Source organism: Chroicocephalus ridibundus, chromosome 1 (assembly GCF_963924245.1).
Source record: "Chroicocephalus ridibundus chromosome 1, bChrRid1.1, whole genome shotgun sequence".
NCBI classification, from domain to species: domain Eukaryota; kingdom Metazoa; phylum Chordata; class Aves; order Charadriiformes; family Laridae; genus Chroicocephalus; species Chroicocephalus ridibundus.
The window spans coordinates 100,025,379-100,042,530 of record NC_086284.1 but is presented as its reverse complement, the minus strand read 5'-3'; the positions used below and the strand labels follow the sequence as shown (position 1 = coordinate 100,042,530).

The window sequence follows — 17,152 nt, the reverse complement described above, 5'->3', positions numbered from 1 at the left end:
CCTGCAGGCTTTCTAACAAGCAGACGTCTTTCATGCCTTGCCCTTACTATTACAGCAGATGAATTTCCAGACACCCGCTCCTCACACCAGATGCCGCCGCTGTCACCCGCGCCACGGCCACACGCTGCCACAACCACCCGCGCCGGCATCCCCGGACCCGGCTACGTGCTCCCACCTCCTCCTCCTCATCATCCTCATCATCATCAACACCCTACCCTGCCGCTGCCTCAGCTCCCGCGGGGTCCTGAGACCCGCGGCGCTCCAGGGAGGGGACCAGAGCTCCGGTCGCCGCGGGCGCGGATCCCCAGACCCGGCTCCGCGTTCGCTCCGCGCCCCCTCCTCCTCCTTCTCCATCATCTCCTGCCCCGCCGCTGCCTCAGCTCCCGCGGCGTCCTGAGACCCGCGGCGCCCCATGGAGGAGACCGGAGCCCCGCTCGCCCCCGGCGCGGCTCCCCGCTCGCCCTGCCCGCCCCGCCGCCTTCCCTTTAAGGCTTTCGTGAAACTTTCCTCCCCGCCGTGCCGTCACGCTCCGTTAGCGGGGCTGCGGGCTGGGCTCAGCCGAGCCGGGAAGTTTCTCCCGTGGGTACCGGCGTCGGAGCAACTTTCCCGCACGGCCCCCGAGAAGCCGGAGCGGCCGGGGCTCCGGCCGCTCCGGCTTCTCGGGGGCCGTGCGGGAGAAACGCGAGGAGGAGCTCGGTTTGGGGGAGGGGGGAGATGAAACCGGGGCGTGGGGAAGCCGCTCCCTTCTTCTTCCTCCTCCTTCTCCTCCTCCTCCTCCCCCTGGCTGCTCCAGTCTGGCAGCCAGGCGGCCGCTGCAGTTGGGAAGCGACCCCGGCCCCCGGCGCTGCCGCCGGGATGGGGAAGCCGCTGGCGGCTCCCGGCCTCCTGCTCCTTCTGGCCGGCACCGCGGGGCTCTGCCGGGCTTTCTTCTCCCTCCCGCTCCGCGTGTCCCACCCGGCCGCCCCCGGCGGGTCGCCGCCAGCCCCGGTGGTGCTGCGGCCGGGGAGCGGTAGTCGGCAACAGGATCCTCAGGGCGGCGCGGACGGCTTGGCCTTGGCCTCGGATCCGGTGGGGACCCTCAACTTTTTAGCCATGGTGGAAAACCTGCAGGGAGACTCCGGCCGCGGCTACTACCTGGAGATACTGATCGGGACCCCGCCGCAGGCGGTAGGAGCGGGGGCGGGGGGCTGCGGGCTTGGGGGGAAGGGGAAGGAAGGGAATGGGGCGGGCAAACTTCTCCCAAATGCAACTTTCTCCCCGAAAGACGGTGCCGGTGCGGGGGAGCGGCGGCGGCGGCAGCAGCGAGTTTCCACGGGCCGGGCGGGAGGCGTCGCCGGGTCCCCGGGAGGGAGAGCGGCGGGGTCGCGGAGCTCCTTCGGAGCCGGTGCCCGGTTTCATGCTGTCTCGTGGGGTTTTGACTCACAGGCGGCTTCTATTATTATTATTCCTTTATTTTATTTTTTTGTTAAACTGCTTTGCATTGTGATTGGGTGCTTTGATAGAACCTCCCGCTACCCCCCCCCCCCCTCCCGGGAGAAGCACTCGAAATCTTCCCGCTGAAGTAAGTTGATGTCTAGGCAAAACCAGCCCCTTCTTTCGGGAATTCATGTGTTATTCATTAATAACACAAAGAGCGTGTGTGTTTTGAATATTGTTTTCAAATAGACCGTGTTTCCTTAAATCTCCTCCAACTGCCTTCACCAGCGTTGCTGAAGTTTTTTGCACTGTGGTTGCTCTTTCATCTGTGTCATGAGATCCCAGGAGGAGCGGTGCTGGGCTGCTGGTGGGGATGACTAGTCAGCTGAGCGGGGATTAATTTCCTGAAAGCCCTCGGGGCTTTCCCTCAGAACTTTGTGTTTGCTGTGGGAGTTTAGGTCTTTGCGTTCCCAGTGTACAAAAAAAAAAAAAAAAATCCTTATTCTTCTGCTTTAGCTCCTCTCCGTAATAAAAAGCCAAGGGATGGCAAAATGCGTAGCCAACAGAGAGTGTTCAGCAGTTGTTACGTTTTTGGACTTCTATGAGCTCTTTCTCTTTTTACACCTTGAATGTTGAGAGGATTGTCCACATCGTCACTTTAATTGAAATGTATGACGGTAGGATCAATACGTGTATTGAGAAAGGGTGGCTTTGTTTTATGATCAATAAATGGAATTTAAAAAAAACAACCAAAACCAAACAAAACAGAAAAGCTAACTAGGTCTGATGTATCAAGGTGTGGCCTGATAGCCACAGAGGCCATGAAATAATTTTTCTTCCATGTTGTGTGCTGCATATTTGACTAGTTCTATTAGTGTGGCGTTGTGTGCGCTTCATTACTCCAGGGAATGTTCAATATTGGTTTCTGCCAGAATCAAGATACCACATTTGATTGGACTAATAATCCAATTCAGTATGTCTTAAATGAAAAAAATAATTTTAGGTAGAGAAAGTGACTATCAAGCATATCCTTACGCATCTAGGGGGATTCTGAAATTGGAAGAAATGGAGAAGGAGTAATATGACAGGCTTTTGATAATGTGACTGGAGGTCTAAGAGGGAGAAATATGCTGCCCTCAGTGCACCTGGAGGCTTCACTTACACTTAACAGCTAGTATTACTTGTATTACATGTGATGTAAGGTTTCAGACAAACTTGCCTCAGTGATTTTTTTTCCATCTGAAAAAAAGCTCTGAACCTGGTTGCAAAGCTTTTACTATTTTGAACTAGTTCTGAGTTCTTGCAAAGTTAATTATTTAAAAGACCGCCACTGGTGTTTAGCACATGTGAAATTTTATTCACGGGTAGGCCCACCGAGGTTGTAAGTAAGGTTATAAATGTGCTTGTGTTTCTAAAATCAGATCTTGGCATGTAGTGACTCAGTAGATGCAGTTAAAATTTATTCAGTACTTTTGATGGAGACGAATTTGTTATCTCTTTCCCTGCCTGAAACTGGAAGACTTAAAGATCACAAATGTACTTGTTGTTTTTCTGCTTTGCGGTGAATAGTACCAAGCTCCAAAGCCACTACAGGCTAGTGCTACTTGAATCCCTCACAGTGCTGATACTAAAAGCAAGTATCTCAATACTGCCGAGTGTTGGGATCATGTTAAACTCCTCGGGCAAGTAGTCACTGGAGTCAGAATGGGCCATGATTGTGTAGAGAGATGCCTCTTACTGATTTAAATGCTCCTCCCAACCCGACTTTGCCTCAAGCCAGAAGCTGCAATGTCAAGTGATGCTTGGATACCTTCCTTTACTCTTGCACCACTCTGGCATGGGACTTTTTCCCCATCCTCACCCAGGCCTCTCCCAGGACAGCTGAGCCCTCACACAGGGTAATGCCAAGGACATTTTGCCAAGGAGGAAGAAGGATGCTGGCAACGAAGAAGAGCTGCAGAGCTGCACTGCTTCACTTCCCTGCTGTTGGAGCAGAAAGGCGGACGGCAGAGCTGCAGAGAGGGGATGGGTAAATGCAAACAAGGCAGTGGTGGACCAAGACCAAATAGGTTGTAAGAAGAGGCACAAGACTTAATGTCGCGGTTACGACAGTGTTGGTGCCTGGTAACTTTGAAAGTGTGTGTGTGAAGTGTTGAAAGCTACTGTGCCAGTGTGAGGAATGAGCATTTGTGAAAGATTTCAGCACTACTGAGCTCGCTTCACTGCTCAATTGCATTTTTAGAAATTTTCCTTTTTTAATTTCTGTTCTTGGAAGGAAGCTACTACAGAAGACTTTAGTTTTTCAGGTCGTTTAAGGCACACTGTTTGGCTTTCGTTCCAATTCTGATTTGTCATATAGCAGATAAACACAGCACAGAACTGAGTTTCACAATGGCAGTTCTGAAATACTTGTTCTGACGATATAAAAATAGAGCAACTGTGGGAAGTTAAATTTATTTTATTTTCAAGGGAGGAAATTTCAGTGCAGGCAATCCAGTTTTGCAAAGTGTTTGCAGCCAAAGTGTTTGTGATCATTTCCAGTTTTATAACATAGTATGCTTCCTAACCATATCAGACCTCCTGGTCTACCAGGTCGGTGTCAACTGCCATTACCCCTATTAATTCTCATGCATTCACAGGCAGATCTACTTAAGAATCATGTGAAAGGTGAAAAAGAAGGTCTATCGTATTGAAGAGTGTGCTGTATTGGTCTCTTATTTCATGGATGTATTATTATGTGCCCTGCTTCTGATGGATTATGTGCTTTACACCTGTCTGTATAGGTGCACTTCTTCCAATTCCATTTTTAAATAAGAGGTGGCAAGTGCCCAATATGAACCGTGTGCACTGCTCTTACTTCTTATTTCTTTAAATAATCTGATGGAATTCCTTTGCTCTATCTTTTATTATTTTGCCTGCCCTGAGATTATAAGCACTGTGAGGAATTGAATCAGAGATCATTTAGGGTTTTTTCACTGTCTTCACTGCAGTTCTGTTCGTATTAATTTTGTTTCTCCTACGAGGTTTTGACCAATAGAATAGTCAAATTCTTAAAGCACCCCATGTTCTTCACAGCTTTCTTGAAGTCCATCTGGACTGCATTAAATGTTTGCAAAGAAAGCACTGTTGCCTCATCTTGCCTCTTGTGCTAGTCTTCCTTGTGTGAGGCAGAGGCAGTCCTGCCAGTCCCACTGCGTTTCCAAGTTGTGGTTTTATTGAGACCGGGTAAATGTTATTCCTGCAACTTCATTGCAAAGAGAGGCTGGCCATGTGCCTCCTGAGAGCTGAGAGTCACGTAGCTGTGGTCTGATTAGCAGGTGATTGAAACCACGATAGGATCTGACTTGTGCGCTGAATGCCATGGCTCCTTCTTGAAATTTCAGCGTCAATTTTTCATTCTACGCATGAAGAGGTTTTGTTTATGGTTTTTCCTAATGGCAGTTTGTTCTGTGCAGGGGGTGAGCAAAAACCTGTCCTGCAAACTTGCTCTGAAGTTTTAAGGTCAACATGAACATTGGGAAATTCCCGTTTCCATCTAATTGTTGGGAGGTTATCTTTCCTTCAATCTCCTCCAGCTTTAGAGAAAAGAAGGATAAAAGACCTATATTAGACACCTCAAGTGTGTTATGGACTCGTATAATTTATAGCTTGGTATTTTGAAGGTGATGAACACACACACTAGCGATTTCTTAACACGCCAGCCATTCTTCCTTAATTGTTGATAGCTCTTATTTCCTGAGTGTTGGACGGAATGAAGACCGTGAGGAAAGATTCGACTGCTCTTGTAATTTCATCACTTCACTAGTCTTGCTATATTAGGTGACAAGGGCCTGATTTCTGGAGCTGTGTTATTCCCTAAGAAGCTAAGCTCTGCTTTCTTAATTTTGATGAAAGGGGGTTTACTGCCTTTCTAGATACAAGAAGTTTTGAAAATGTGATCCTTCCAGGTTTGAATACCAGAAGGCAAGCTCCAACTCAAGTCTCTCTCTGTCTTTTTTTAAATAATAATTGCACGTGTCTTTTGTGTTTATTTTTGAGCTCTCTATGAAAGCTGAAAAAAAGGAAGGGCTGAGAAGGAAAGATGAGTGCTGTGGTGTACTGGTGTATTTTGAGGTGGTGGCATCAAAATCCTCCCAGATCCCTCTAATGGAAGTACTATTGAAATGCGAAATATTCCTGTTGTTAAACGATGAGTTGGGTAGATTTTGGTTGTTGTTGTATGCCTGCAAAATAAAAAGGACAAGGACCTGAAAGTCATAAGACAGGACTAATACAGTGATGTACTGTGGTGCAGTGGGGTGTAAGGTATTTTTGACCAAAGACAAAGCAAATAAACATACCAGGTTTGGGTTGACAGAAAGGTCCCTGCCTTTACAAATTAACATTCTGGCACCTCCTTCCATACAAAATTAGCCCTCGCAAAAGGGACTGCGTGGAGGTCGTGGAGTGTCTGCTATAAAAATAACCCAAAACACCAGTATTAATTACAATGCAGATGCCCTGAGTATAGCAGTTTGTGTTTTGTAGCAAGGCTTAGCCTTGCTGTGTTTATAAGTGGGCTGCAGTGGCCTGCGAGGTCTATGTGCAGAGTGACACTGAATGGAAGAGGCTCATCGTGGTCGGTCCTCAGGATGTGCTCCTCTTCCAGGGTCAGTTGGATGAGAGCCCCACTAACTGCTTCTTTAAAGGTGCTTTCTCTCCTTCAGAGAAATGGTGGAAGCTTTATTATCCAGGGTCGCCGATCACAGCAATCGTGCATTCAGACCCTGGTGGGCCAGGGCAGAAGACCTGTTCTGAGGAACAGGGGTGGTGGCAATAGGTGTCAGGTTCACACTTTTTACGGCTCCTCGCATCTTACTCCCTATCAAGGCAAAAGCATCAGTTAGTTACATTTAGAAAGAGTAAAATAGAAGGTCAGCAAATTAACTGTTTTGCCTGTTATTAAGGAGTAGATTAGACGTAACTTGGAGTAGAAACGAGATTAAACCAAACCGGTGGACAAAAGAAAGCCCATGTGTAATTCCTGTATGTTTGGGATTATTAAGGAAGGAGTCTTTTTTTTTCTTGGGAGTTGTTTTTTGTTGGGTTTTTTTCCCCCTCCTCTAAGCAGAGGGCTGTGACCTCTAGGGATAGTGTCTGGCAAGACAGGTTTAAAAACTACTACACCCTGCAGGGGTCTTTATTTTTGTGAAGGGCACTTATGGCTTCAAGTCCATGAGGACACGTTAGCTATTACATTGCCTCCACATTTTATTATCTTTGAAAATTTCTCACTTATTGTAGGTGAAGCGAGCCTGACCTGAAATGTGATCTGGTCGTTGTCAAGTATAGCTACATTTGAAAAAGGAAGCTGATACAATAGCGTACCCTTGCACATGTGCATCTCCAGTATGAATCAGACGTACCTCTCTCCCTTATCTTACTGGCTGTAAAATACAGATTTAAACAACATAATTTGTGTAAATGAGTGAAGGAACTTGTTGCTCCTATTTCTGCCCAGATTAAGCACTCAGCTGCCCCAGAAAAATGAAGTGTTTTTTCCTGCCGTTGATGGGACTGTCATACATCTTGCTGCTTTTCAGCCTGGTTTTGCTATGTAGATCTGAGCTTGTGAAGCAAATGCAGTACGTGTTTTACAAGTACCAGACCGCCATTAAAGTCAAAAGTTTTACATTCGCATTTGTGTCTTTTAGTTCAGTGTCCTTCAAAGCACTTGAAATAGCCCAGGACTAAAATAGATTTTATTTGCGATTTTTTGCACATGAACTCCCTTAGTTTTAAAATACCGAGTTAGATGACTATCTGTCTCCTCTTCTCTGCATATTCCTACACCACAGCCACCTGTGCGATTGCATTGTGGTGTTAAAGACCCTACCTAGTAGAAACCAGCTAACATGGGTTGGTCACAGCCTGGTTGTGACAACGGGGACCTCCACAGGAGCAATCTACTGTGTTTTTCCGGGCGGCTCTGCAACATGCAGTGAGCTCCGGTACTGCTGGCAGAACCTGAGGTAGCTTGAGCACCTCTGCATCAACCGTGGGTTTGGGTTTTGCTACGGCAAAGGCTGCAAGCAGCCTAGAACTGCCGGAAAGCCTTGTCGAGGAGCTTGGCAAACTTCTCCCCCTTGGGATGAAAGTTTGGCCACAAAGAACCTTCCTCTGCCTGTGGACCCAGCCCTTTCGGCGGGCTTCCTCCCGGTGTGGCTGTCCGATGGGCTTTCATCCGTGCTCATCCGAGAGCAGTCACGTAGCATGGTTGGCTCTCGTGCCTTCAGGAAGCCTGGGGCCAAAGTCAACGTTTGCTCCCTCTTTTGCCAAAGCTTGATAAAATAATGCTTTTTCCCCCCCTTCTCTCTCCTCCCCCCAGAGTTCTTCCCTCATTCTTCTTTTTGCCCTTCTTTCCTTCTTCTGCTCTCGCTGCCTTTTTAGGTCTTAAGAGCACTTTACAGGGAGGGCAGCGGGGGACAGACGTTCCAGACCTTTGTTTCAGTTTTTTAAGAGCCCTCCTCAAATAGCTGAAGCCTGTGGAGCGTGGTGGAGAGGGAATTTGAGGAATATAAGCTAGGTGGGGAAAAAAATCTTATTTGAGTGAAAATTACAATTCATTGAATACAATTAATGTGTCATAATTAAAAGGCTCTTTTGAAGGGAATCTGTTAAGACAGTAATTGCACTCTACAATCCTTTTTTTCCCTCACCACTGCTTACTAATAATCTGAAATTGTGAAAAATAAATTACTTGCAGATTTTGTCCTCTTTGCTCAGCTTGTGAGTACTAAAATTAGTTGATTTTACTTAGCTTTATGGCTGGTTTATTTTTGTACCTACTTACTACCAAAAAACTGCTGTTAAGCTAGACTGCATGTGTTTAGGGCAAACGCTTGTCTCAAAGACATTCCTAGTCTGGTCTTATTTTAAAAAAGGAAAGTTATTAATGCTGCAGTAACCCTTGGTAAGCTTCTCCTCCTTAAAAACACAAATTAATTCATTCCTAGGGATCTAAAACTGCATGATAATGCTGCTTTTTTCCCATTGGCATTTTTGGTTTAAAGAAAAACAGAGGAAAACTCAAGAACTGAGAGTCACCTCTCCACTTGAGGGAGGGAGCGTAAGCCTTGTCGCGTTCAAGGCCAGCTCCTGCCATTTGACATGGAAAAAGTAATCGGATCTTTTTGGTGGCCATCTCTCAGATAATTCCTTGGTACTTGCTTGTGGATCTCCTTGCAAGAGTGGTCCATAGAAGGGCACCACAGAGCCTGCTGCAGCGCTGCAGCTCAGGCTCACGTCAAGGCCAGGTGTGAGAATTTTCTCTCCCACCCAGGCTCTCTCTGTTTCTGACTTTGCTACCATAAGAAGTGTCATACCAGAGAAGATGAGCCGTTTGGGCCTTCTACAGAAACAAAAGGCTTATCTGCTAAGCCATCATGTGGAAGGTTGGGTCCTGTGTGTCCCCCCTTGAAAGTTTTATTGTGGTATTAGGGAAGAAAAAAATACATCAGGTCAGCAGAAGGTAAATTTTGAAGATTGCCTTTGGCGGCAATAGTTTTGGTATAGAAAATAATGTACTAGGGTGTCTATTTGGACTGCAGGCTTCGGATCTATGTTCAAAATTGCAACTTTGCAAAATCTTGAGGGAGATTTTTTCCCTCTCATTTTTTTCTACCTAATTGGAAACTTTACTTCCAAAATTCTGTTATGATAGCTGTTGATACAGAAACCTTGACTGTCAGTGTTTGCAGCAAAAGAAATTGTACCGTCTTTCCAAGACGGAGCACGCTATACCAATTTGGAAGGTCTTCAGGGCAATATTACCATGCTGCTTAAGCATGGTATGGAAAGACCTATGCTTTCATTCACTGTGCTGTTTAGTAGATGTCTGTTACGGGTAAGAGTGAAATGCGAGGCGTGTCAGAAAATGATTCATCAGTCCTACTGATACCTTTCTGTGACTAAAGAGACTTTTACTTAATTCATTCATTTTTCTTCTCAGTAACTCTCAGGTTGCAACTAAGACAGAGGAGCCCAAAGGTGGTCACACTTTCCAGCAGTCTGAGAAGTGATGTAGCAAGATAACATCTGATGCAGTCACAGTGCTTCAGTTTATCTGTCACAGAATAATCTTCTCATTACTTCACGGATGCAAAGTCCTTCAGGGAATAACACAAACATTTCGCATGATCCAAAGTGCCAGATTTTTGCATTTGGACTGCTGAGATAAATAATGTGTGGGGAAAAAAAAAAGCTCAGAAAATTTCTCAGCAGCTGTAGTTATGAATGCTGGCACATGTTACATGTTCCAGCTAAAATTATCTTCCATTTGGGCTCTGCTGAGCCTTAGAGTTAACCTTTTCTTGGCAAGTGACCAAATACTAGTGATACTACCTGCACGTTTTTGTTCAGGTTTGGAAACTTTGTCCCCAGCAGGTGTGCTCAACAATGTTTGCTGTTGCTAATGGGCAAACTTCCACAATTCCAGCAGCCTGAGCACCATCAGCTCCAGCCTGTAGGCAGGAACGTGGCTGCACTTGCAGCCTTCCTCACAGTGTGTAAAATGTTGGAGCCCTGGGCTGCTGTAGGACCATCATCACAAGATGGGTTGTAACCCCTGGCTGAAGTAGATCGCTTAGTCCTGCCTACAGGTAGATATGCGGAGGAATGGATAGAAGGAAGCTGTCTTCTGTGTGATGCTGCAGTGTGTAGTAGCAGACTTGGTCGACCTGAGAGAATAAAAAAGTCTTTTAACTTCCTGCCCTACAAATTCAACCTGGTATCTGAAAATAAAGCCGTGTTCCTGCATGCCTCTGTGTTCTCCTGTGTAATAAAGATTTTTATAGTGGAACTTGGTTAACAATTGTAATGATGTATGGGCCACAGGCGAAGCTAGTTCATTTCCCAGAGCTGCTGCCTCTACAGTATTAGCCAGGGTAAAGAGTAAAGTGTGCATGTTTGAGAAGGAGAGAAATAAATGAGTCCGATAGCAGGGAGCGGACCCTGCTGCTTTAAAAAAAAAAAAAAGAATTTGGAAAAAATCATATCTTAATTCACTTGAGAATCAAATCTGCCTTTTAAATTGCTCTGCCAAATTTTTAAGTAAAAATGTTAGAATAAATATGAATTAAAAAGATTTTTTTTTTTTACTTCTAATAAATCAAACATGTCATTGTGACCTCGCTTAACAGCCTTTTTTTTTTTTTTTTTTTTTTTTGCTTCCCCCCCTGGCCCCCACCAAATAGTTCTTCCTGGTATTATGGAGTGGAAAGCTGTTTTCTGTTTGTGCCTTTGAACTCCCCGGTATAATTCCAAGAAATACCCATGACGACAATCAAATTCTGCTCCTTGGTAATATCTTAAATAGGTCAGGTGGAATGGGGAGCAAAAGCCTTCTGTCTGTTGTATTCCCTTCATTAATTACCAGGGAAATAAAAAACACCGGAGTTGCATCACCTTGTTTGTGCTCTGAGACCTGGGGCCGCCTGTGGACGTTTGTGTGGTCGCTTAGGACGGCACGGACCAGCGGGCAGCTGCCTGACCCTGCGCCATTCCCCAGAGACACGGCACAGCTTTTCTAGCTGGGAATACAATCAGAATAACCAAATAACAGTCCTTGTGCTTGCTTTCTCTTTCTTTTTTTTTTTCCAATCTCTTCCCTCCCTCCGTCCCTCCCCTTGCCGGCAGCAACAGATCCAGTCGTGTCCCTTTGCCGTCCGTCCGTGTCCATACAGCAGCAGCCCAGGGGTGTGTGAAAGCACGGCTGTTCCTGAGCAGAAAGGGAGGAACGGAGGTGGGAGCTGCTCTGGCAGGTGGGGAAGAGGTAGTTCAAGGGAGCTGGAGGATGGGACCAGTCTTTACAGCTCCCCAGGCTGAGACATCCCAGTTTGTCAATATGAAATACTGTAGCAGCTCTCATACGTTAAACAAAATCTGGCAGTGCTGCAAATCCAGACCTGAAGAACAAGTTGTGGCATTTTTATAGCAGAGGTCATGCCTTGAAGTACAGGGAGTTCGTAGTTGGTTTTCCAGGGTGTGTGCTAATTTATTTACCACTCCATGTCTGACAATCTTGGCTAATCCAGGGATCCCAGTGCATGAACATGGGATTGTCGGTAGTTTCCTGGCCTCCAGGAGGGAGAGGCTTCTTTCACAGTCATGAAAGCAGCAAGGTGGGGCTTCCCATGTAATCACATCCATTGGCTTTTATGTTTTCCGAAGGCTGGTCATTTCACCGTTGCAGTGTATGCAGAGAAAATCCAAGTAAGACGATGCTTATCCACTTTGGTTTTGTTATGGTGTTTTAGGGGAACAGCTGGAAAATATCATATAAGCATTCAGTGTCCTTCTTGAAGAAAAGCACTGAAAAAACATAAGAAGCCCTTGCCGAAAGCAGGCAGTAAGTGCGGCTAGAAGGAGGTTATAATGAGCGGCCCCACTGTGTGGGTACGGCAGCGCCGCTGGGAACAGCCTGCTCTGGGTAGAACGGATCAACCTGATGTGTCAGGAGTGTCCTGCCTTCACCTCTCCTTCTCGCAGCTCTCCAGCCTTTGAAAAACCTTTGCTAACAAACGCCCATCTCCAAAACTAACATCTTGACAGAAGAGGGGAAAAAAACTTGAAAAGAATCATGTCACCACCAGAGCAAGCTGACGGGTGGAGGAGAGGGAAGAGATCAGACCTGGCGTGCAGCCTTCCCAAAACACTGATTTTTCTCACTGCTGTCCTGCAAACTTTTTCTTCCTGCCTGTCTCCAAAACATAGCCTTTTTCAAAGTTAATCGTTGCCTTCAAAAGCTTCTCAAATGTTGCAGGAGCAGCTTTGGCACTTAGTTTCACATCTCCAGTGCAATTTGAAATCCGGGGGTTTATTTAAATTTGAGATTGAAGTTCAGATCTTTGGTGGGAGGGAGACCTTTTAATACAGGAGTGAGACTGAGCCTCTCCTGAGAGGATTCTGCCCGCTACTGAAGGGCAAGGGTAGTTTGACAAAAGGGAGATTACAAAAAAAATAACAGCACTCACGAGTCTAGAGATACCTCCTAGCCTATGCTCAAGAGCATTAGGTATGGGCTTCATAAGATGTGTTGAAGCTTGAAACGTGGCCCTTGATTAATTCTGTTATTTTCAAATGGCACAGTAAATATGGGCAGTGACTCACAGCGTAGAAGCTTGTACGGCATGAGGAGGGTTTAAAGATTAGTCAGTTCAAGCCTTTTTGAGATTACTTAGTATAGCTTGGCTCAGTGCATATGTGTAAAACTGTTTCAATCTCACAGATACTGCAGTTGGAGGGTTGTTGCTTTAGTTTCAACAAAAACTTATTTTTTTGCAGTTTAGGACTTCTGAAGCTAGGTAGAGAAGAACTAAAAATGCCTTTTTTTGTCAGAAAGCAGTTTCTCTGAGTGTAATGAACAACAGAGGTAAAGAAAAGGGTGACCTGACAAAATAAATTGGAAACTAATTTTGGAGAGCAAAAGCCTCAGAAAATTGAAATTCTGAACTGTATGCAGCTTCTACCTGTAATCATTCACTGGGTATAATACATTAACGCAAGCTTACTGATTTCATTTCCTTAAAAAAAAAAAAAAGGCAAAAAGCCCTCCTTGGATATTGTATTCTGAAAGGTAGTGTATTAGCATGATGAGTCTCTTTCTCCTCTTTTTTTTTTTCCTAAAAAAAACCCCTCTGAAATTGTTGGATATAAGACTATGTTATTTAGAAGTATCATGCCCTGAGTAGTACTGGTAAGCAGAACAGATGTAGCAGACTGTACTGGGTTTGTGTGGCAAGGTTTTGGTAGCAGGGGTCTACAGAGGTGGTTTCTGTGAGCAGCTGCTAGCAGCTTCCCCTATGCCCAGTAGAGCCAATGCCCACCACCTCCAAGACAGGCCTGCCGCTGGCCAAAGCCGAGCCCATCAGTGACGGTGGTGGCACCTCTATGAGAACATATTTAAGAAGCGGGGGGGAAACTGGGCAATGACAACTGTAGCTGGAGAAAGGAGTGAGAATATGTGAGAGCAACAACTCTGCAGACACCAAGGTCAGTGAAGAAGGAGGGGGAGGAGGTATTCCAGGCACTGGAGCAGAGATTCCCCTGCAGCCCGTAGTGAAGACCATGGTGAGGCAGGCTGTCCCCCTGCAGCCCATGGAGGTTAACGGTGGAGCAGATATCCACCTGCAGCCTGTGGAAGACCCCACACTGGAGCAGGTGGATGCCTGAAAGCAGCTGTGACCCCATGGGAAGCCCGTGCTGGAGCAGGCTCCTGGCAGGACCTGTGGACTCGTGGAAAGAGAAGTCCATGCTGGAACAGGTTTGCTGGCAGGACTTGTGACCCCGTAGGGGACCCGCGCTGGAGCAGTCTGTTCCTGAAGGACTGCACCCTGTGGAAGGGACCCATGCTGGAGCAGTTCATGAAGAACTGCTGCCTGTGGGAAGGACTCACGTTGAAGAAGTTAATGGAGAACTGTCTCCTGTGGGAGGGAAGCCACGCTGGAAGAGTGTGAGGAGTCCTCCCCCTGAGGAGGAAGGAGCGGCAGAGACAACGTGTGATGAGCTGACCGCAACCCCCATTCCCCATCCTCCTGCACCAGCTGAGGGGAGGAGGTAGAGAAATCAGGAGTGAAGTTGAGCCTGGGAAGAAGGGAGGGGTGGGGTGAAGGTGTTTTTAAGATTTGGTTTTTATTTCTCATTATTCTACTCTGATTTGATTGGTAATAAATTATTATTTTTTTCCCAAGTCAGTCTGTTTTGCTCACGATGGCAATTGGTGAGTGATCTCTCCTTGTCCTTATCTCAACCTACAAGCCTTTCGTTATATTTTCTCTCCCCTGTCCAGTTGAGGAGGGTGAGTGATAGAGCACCTTTGGTGGGCAACTGGCATCCAGCCAGGGTCAACCCACCACACAGACATTTAACCTAAGACACTTGAGGTGGATGGTTTGTTGTTTTTCAGCAAGACGGTTGTCTTTTTTTACAGAAAAAGTTTAGCTTCAGGTCAAGTGAAAAAAATTGACAGTGATTTTCTTCAGCAATGAAATGAGACAGGCTGTGGTTAAGCGCGAGGGTAGAGGTGCGCAGAGGCTTGCTGAGGGAGCTGTCTAGGGACAGCAAAACCCCTTCTTGCTGGCTGGTGGTGTGTGTGCCTCTGCACTGTGAAATACAGTTGTGCAGCCCTTCGCCTATCTCCTCTGCCCTTCTATTTACTTCAGAGCTAGAAGCTGTCCCTCTACTGTCCTCCTACAATGCCCATAGATCCCTGGACTAGTAGCTGTCTGATGTGGCTGGCCATTGCTCCAAAGAGTTCGAAATCCTGCCGAGCAGTGCCCAGCAGGTCTGCTCTGCGGTGGCTACAAGCAGTGGTTTCAAAGCAAGAGAGAGGTTTAGGTTGAGAAGGTGACCGTGAAATCTGTCATGGCATTCACGAGTGTCTCTCCGAGAGTCAAGCTGGTGAGAGAGACGGACGTCAGGTCTTTCTTCAGGTTTTTTTTTAGCTGTTGAATTATTGAATTAATGGCTGTATCTCCAACACCTTTGGCCACCATGTTCTCTGTGGAGGGAGGGGTGAGCTCTGGATGAGATACTAATTCAGATGTGGCACAGACCTTAGACACAGCCTGCCTCTAAACCAAGGCTGCGTGAGCACAAGGATTCCTCATGAGTCTTGCAGTCAGACATGAGAGTTGGTCCCAGTGGCATTCAGCTTACAGTCTCCCTTGTCTCATCAGTGCTGTACTGTAATTAGCAGAAAATTGATGGATTTAATTCCTATACACCTACTAAGAGGTGGAAACATGCTTTCAGACTTAACAAGAACTCTGTGCGTACTTAAGTACAAATAGCTGATGTCTCCTGCATTCATTCTGGAATTTCAGGATGTGTTTGTGTTTGTTTTTTTTTTAATCTTCCATTTATCTAGGCACTCATTAATCTTTCAATTCAAGAACGTGTTTAGTATAAATATAGAAAATATAGAGATTTTCTTCACTCAAATTTTGAGCATCTGGGTGCTCTACTGCTTTAGTAATAATGAACAGTCTACCTGATGTTAACGTGTTACTGGCTACACTGGCAAAGGCTGATGAAGATATCAGTCAGCTCACATGCAATCCCTTTTTCTGGAAGAAGCGACTCCTAGGGGGTCTCAGTGGCAATGATACGTCTGTTAAAAGATTGTCACAATTCTCAAACCAGTCCAAGCCTGCCAATGGTTATTTACAGGTGAGACTTTTCTAGACCTCTGGATTATTGTTGTTACTGAACTTTCTCTAACTAGTCCAGATTTTCCTTAAAACCGTTTTTTGTCAGCTACAGGGTATGATATAGGAGAGGGATTTGTATTTGGGGAAAAGAAAAGAGGGAAAAAAGTTTAATCTTTTCTGAAAAGGCAATGAGACAAAATTGCTACGATTCACACAGCTCTAAGATAAGCAAGTAATAGCTCATGTTCAACAGCAAAGCATGTTCATATAGCATGAATAGGATGGATGTGTTGTATGATAAATCTAGACACAGCAAATAAATTTCAGCCTGAAAAATAAGATAGCACATGAGACAGCATGTGCAGAAAGAATGCTAATGTTTAGGGAACTGAAGACATTGGCAGAAAGGAGAGCGCAGAAATGAAGAATAGATATTTTGTTTTGTTACCAGGATTGATTGGCTGACTATTTTTTTTGTCTTTAAACCATAATAGCCTTCCCTTATTGTCAAAATGATAATATATATAAAGCACTTCCTGTAATATTTCTCTTCAAAATGACTATTAATCAGTCCCAGAGTCAGATGCTCATATTTCAACTCACAATTTAGTTTAGCAAGTTTATACTTCAGCACAATCAGTCATTTTAGCGTTTGTGTTTTTAATACAAATCTCAACTACAGAAGCATGCAGTGCTCTTAAGCACGGATAGATTGGCTAATCCAGATAGTACTTTGTAATCTTCTGGCAAAGAAAGAGATTATTGCTTTTCAGAGAGAAAAAAAATAAAGTATTCCTCCCAGTCTAGCAGTGCAGATCTTGAAGAGATTGAGGGCAAAGGCCATTTGTCTTCTTCTGGGCCCAGTGCAGGTGTGAGAGTGTCCAGGGATAGGTGAGTGTTTTAGGTGGCTGGGGAAGAGAGTGAATGTGAAGATAGTCTAGATATGGGGTCAAATCCCAGGTCCCAACACCAGCTGGGAATGTGGTGAGGGGAATGGCAGAAAACACCAAACAGGTTCTGGTGGGCTTGATCTGCTGCTGCCCTGAAGAGCCTCCATTTGCCATTTGTTCTCCTGCTTACCCCACAACGTACAGATGTCACAGTTTCTGTCGCAAACTTCTGCTGTTGCAAAAGCAGGAATTATCTTTGGTGATATATTTGACTTCCTGGTTTGGACAAGTTTTCATGCTGCAGTAAATCACCTTCCCCTGCATCCCCAGAGTGACGTTGCAGTGAAACGTAGGCACCACCCGCTGAACAAATGACATTAGTAAGTCATTAATCTCCATTCCATTTTTCTTTCTCACACCATCTCTCTTATCACGGCTGCATTGTTAAACCCTTCTTGTGACTACAGGAGGATTTTTTGGGAAGGTAGTAGCAGATGGGTCTGTTTTCCCTGGTGAGGTGACCTCCCTCAGGGCACCACAGGAAATAGTCCCTCTCCCCAGACTCAGCGTAAGGTGTGGGCCTGCCCCGTGCCTCCTCCACCTCAAAGGTGAGGTTCGATGACGTCCAAGCTGCAGAACGTCATTTGGCTCTGGGTG

General features: G+C 45.8%; 1 protein-coding gene across 3 annotated transcripts in view; it reads left to right on the top strand.

The window, feature by feature from the left end:
• The first annotated feature begins 642 nt into the window (after nt 1–642).
• The window catches only part of BACE2 (beta-secretase 2), a 49,705-nt gene continuing 33,195 nt past the window's right edge, over nt 643–17,152 (top strand). For all 3 annotated transcript variants that reach the window (XM_063345243.1, XM_063345236.1, XM_063345252.1), the window contains exon 1: nt 643–1,167. In XM_063345243.1, the coding sequence (XP_063201313.1) occupies nt 715–1,167 (453 nt within the window). In that variant the 5' untranslated portion in view covers nt 643–714. The remainder of the gene's footprint in view (nt 1,168–17,152) is intronic.